The sequence below is a fragment of the Hippocampus comes genome, unplaced genomic scaffold (genome assembly GCF_001891065.2).
Source record: "Hippocampus comes isolate QL1 unplaced genomic scaffold, H_comes_QL1_v1.1 scaffold225, whole genome shotgun sequence".
In the NCBI taxonomy this organism is placed as follows: Eukaryota; Metazoa; Chordata; class Actinopteri; order Syngnathiformes; family Syngnathidae; genus Hippocampus; species Hippocampus comes.
In genome coordinates this window covers 130239-133314 of record NW_017805197.1, presented here as the reverse complement: position 1 = coordinate 133314, position 3076 = coordinate 130239, and the positions used below count along the sequence as shown (strand labels likewise).

Genomic DNA, 3076 nt, shown 5'->3' with positions numbered 1-3076 from the left:
GCCAGGAAGTCCCCGCCGGCGCCGCGCCGGACGAAGGCGGAGAGCTGGAAACGTTTGCGGCGGAATCTTTACCTTTCAGGTGACGACCCTTCCGCCCCTCAGCTCTTGACCTGTGACCCCGCCGCTCATCCAACGTTGACCTTCCGGCGCAGAAACGCCAGTTCGGCCTTTGGCGCGGCCAAGGAGGAGAGCAACCTGCTGCGCCGCCTGGAAGGATACTTTAGCCACGCCCACTGCCCGCAGTTCAACCGCTCGGAGTCGCTCAGGTCAGCCACATCGCTTGACGCCTGCTGCCTTGGTGACTTGCCAGATGCAAATTTGTTCAGGGTGGACTCAAAATGCAGTCGATGCGATTGGGGAATCTTGATGGCAACTCCAAACGTAGGCTGCAAAATGCCCCCCCCCCACCCCCTCTTCGGTCTGCATCTTTTTGTACGCCCAAAAAAACAGCTAGAAAAAGGAGAAACGACAGCAGCAACCAAAAACAGAATTGTTTCCTCAAATGGGGTCTGTGTAATTTCTATGCCGGCTGCCTTTGGTTAAACGTTCGTTGCGGGGGTGTGGGTGGGGGCTCTGTTTTATTTGCAGGCTGGCGGCAGAGCTTCGTGGCTGGGCTCAGCGCCATCAGATCAACCACAAGAAGTCAGGCGGGAAAGCCAAGAAGGCCAAGATGGCTCAGGTGGGTTAGCGCCTCTTGCTGGACCACCGGCAGCCGCACGCGCGACCTCTGAGAGCATCGTGTGCATCCGTTCGACAGCGGGCCCAGCTGAGGAAGGCCAACGTGTCGCGATACCTGCCCATCCAGACTCACCGCTCCATTGAAAGGTGCGAAAGCAAGCCAGCCCATACCGGCTCCTTTCTTCCCATATGCTCGGCTGACTCTCGTGCGCGCGCACACACGCACACACTCTCACAGTCAGCTGCAGCTGCTTCCCGGGCCCGAGTTGACCTACGGCGACTTCCTGGACTCGATCGACCGGCGCGAGGACACCTTCTACGTGGTGTCTTTCAGACGGGTGGGTGGCTGACCCGGCCGGCTCGCTGCCCCGGACGCTCCCTCGCCCGCTTTTTCACGCTTGTCGCATGGCTGCAGGACCACCTCCTGCTGCCCGCTATCAGTCACAACAAGACGCGCCGGCCCAAGATGTCGCTCGTCATGCCTGCCATGTCGGTCAGCGGTAAGCGCCAAACGTCTTGCCGCAAAAAGTACAAACGTCTGCGCTTCCGTCCTTAACGTCGCAGCTGACGAGATATGCGGCAGTCGATGGAGATATTGACAACTAATTGGAATCAAACTCATATCAACCACTGCTTTTGGTGACCTTGTTGAACTTGGAACTTCCCAAATCCTCTCTCAGCCTCTCAACAGTAAATCTTGTCCCATTTCTGTCGTCCACGGAACCATTCAGTCATTTTTGCTTCCTTTTTTTTTTTGGGGGGGTGGGGTGCAGAGATGCAGTCAACTTTGAATTTTATGTCCCCCCCTTTGGGCTGGGGCGGGGTGGGGCTGATTTTGAGCCTGGCCTCATTTTTTTTCTCCAGCACATCCAATATTCATCATATTGATAATGATAACAGATGCATTAATGGTGTATTTGGTAGTCTTTACCAAGGTAGTAGCCTTCGATGCAGCATCAGGGCAAATTTATTTTCTGAAAGGTCATAGCTAGAAATGACAATCTGCATGGTGCAAGCTTTTATAGGTCAAACTTAAAAAAAAAAAAGAAGAAAATCTCGCCAAACCTGTTGTGCTCGATTAAAAAGTGAAGACGTTTTTGAAATCGGGGACGCATAAAAGCCGACTGCAATTCAAATTTGCTGTTGACCAGTGTATTGGGTTTTCCTGATTGAAACGGAACTGGAATCTCCTTAAATGACCTTTCCCCCCCCCCTCATCTTCAAAAATCTGACAATTTAAGTTGTTGTTGCTGAATGTCATCTTAGACGTGCTATCATTCCCGCTGTTTGCTTTGCCCCGGCCACTAGAGAGCCTGTACAACGCGTCACATGGCTACGAACTCATGATGCAGGTGGACTGCGAGGTGATGAACACGCGCACCGTCCCCATCAAGTCGTCGTCCGTGCCCCCGTCGCGGCGGGACCCGCCGCCGACGTCCCCGCCGCACGCTGCCGCCTCCAACCACTCGGCCCTGCGAGGGCGCCACCAGCATCAACCGCCGCGTCCCCGAGCCGAATACCTCCTCAGTCAGTCCGAGGGCGTCTGAAGCAAGCAAGCGGAGGACGCTTGGTTTCCCCCCCATGAAAGCATGCTGATGGGTTTTTTTTTCTACTTGTATTTAATGTTTGTACATAGTGATATGTAAATATTTATTTTATTTTTATTTTTAATTTTTTTTATGCATTTGGGTCTTTGGCGAGAAAAGTGTCAAAAGTTGTTTTCGTGTTTGTTTTTGACGTCCTAAAAGGCCTTGTCCGCTCGTCACTTCCGGTTTACTCGTTCGGTCGAATTAAAGCTTGAGCGCCCTCTACTGGCGGCCCGGAGTCTCTCTTTGGACCGGGAAGTACAGCCCAGGTACGGTTTTGTTTCTTTCCTCCATCCCGCTAACAGGAAAGAGTCGAGGTCTAGACCCAATCAAAACTCGCCAGTTGCTGTGAAGTCCCCACAATCCGGCAGCGTGTCCTCATTTTTGGGAGCACAAGGTTGTGTTCGCGTTTCAATGGCCACAGTGCGCTGGTTAGTGAAGTGTTTGGCACACTTGGTTGTACTTGGTTGTTGAATTTGACATTTTGCCCGCACAATACGACTCATGATTATGACACAAAAGTGGTGCTTTTCTCTTGGGGGCAGCGTCATTTCCTTTGCGCCCCCCACCGTCCTGTGTCGCAGGTGGAAATTACGAGGGCAGCCAGATGCTTAGTCCCGCCCCCAAAGTGGCGCTGCTGCACGTTGATTGGCCGAAGGCTGAGCGATGCGCCATTTGAATTTGGACCGGCTTTCCACTCAACTTGGCTGCATTTAAAGTTGCTTTTTGCCAATCTGCTCGGACTGGGCAACTTCGCGCACGGCCTGGTAAGTTCAAGAACCGCAGCGAGTCCACGAAACGGACGACACGAG

At 53.2% G+C, this 3076-nt stretch overlaps 2 protein-coding genes across 3 annotated transcripts in view; both read left to right on the top strand.

Moving 5' to 3' along the window:
• atf6b (activating transcription factor 6 beta) overlaps nucleotides 1–2489 on the top strand; it is a 6146-nt gene extending 3657 nt beyond the window's left edge. The window contains exons 12-18 of the mRNA XM_019868741.1: nucleotides 6–79; nucleotides 153–266; nucleotides 589–679; nucleotides 758–825; nucleotides 917–1016; nucleotides 1094–1178; nucleotides 1987–2489. Of these exons, the coding sequence (XP_019724300.1) occupies nucleotides 6–79; nucleotides 153–266; nucleotides 589–679; nucleotides 758–825; nucleotides 917–1016; nucleotides 1094–1178; nucleotides 1987–2225 (771 nt within the window). The 3' untranslated portion in view covers nucleotides 2226–2489. The remainder of the gene's footprint in view (nucleotides 1–5; nucleotides 80–152; nucleotides 267–588; nucleotides 680–757; nucleotides 826–916; nucleotides 1017–1093; nucleotides 1179–1986) is intronic.
• A 23-nt stretch (nucleotides 2490–2512) lies between these two features.
• Nucleotides 2513–3076, top strand: part of cenpa (histone H3-like centromeric protein A) — a 5968-nt gene continuing 5404 nt past the window's right edge. Inside the window, exon 1 of one of the 2 annotated variants that reach the window (XM_019868817.1) lies at nucleotides 2513–2533. The gene's annotated coding sequence lies outside the window, so the exon portion shown is untranslated. Of the gene's footprint in view, nucleotides 2534–2945; nucleotides 3020–3076 lie in introns of those variants that run through there. The other variant, XM_019868819.1, reaches the window with a different exon arrangement.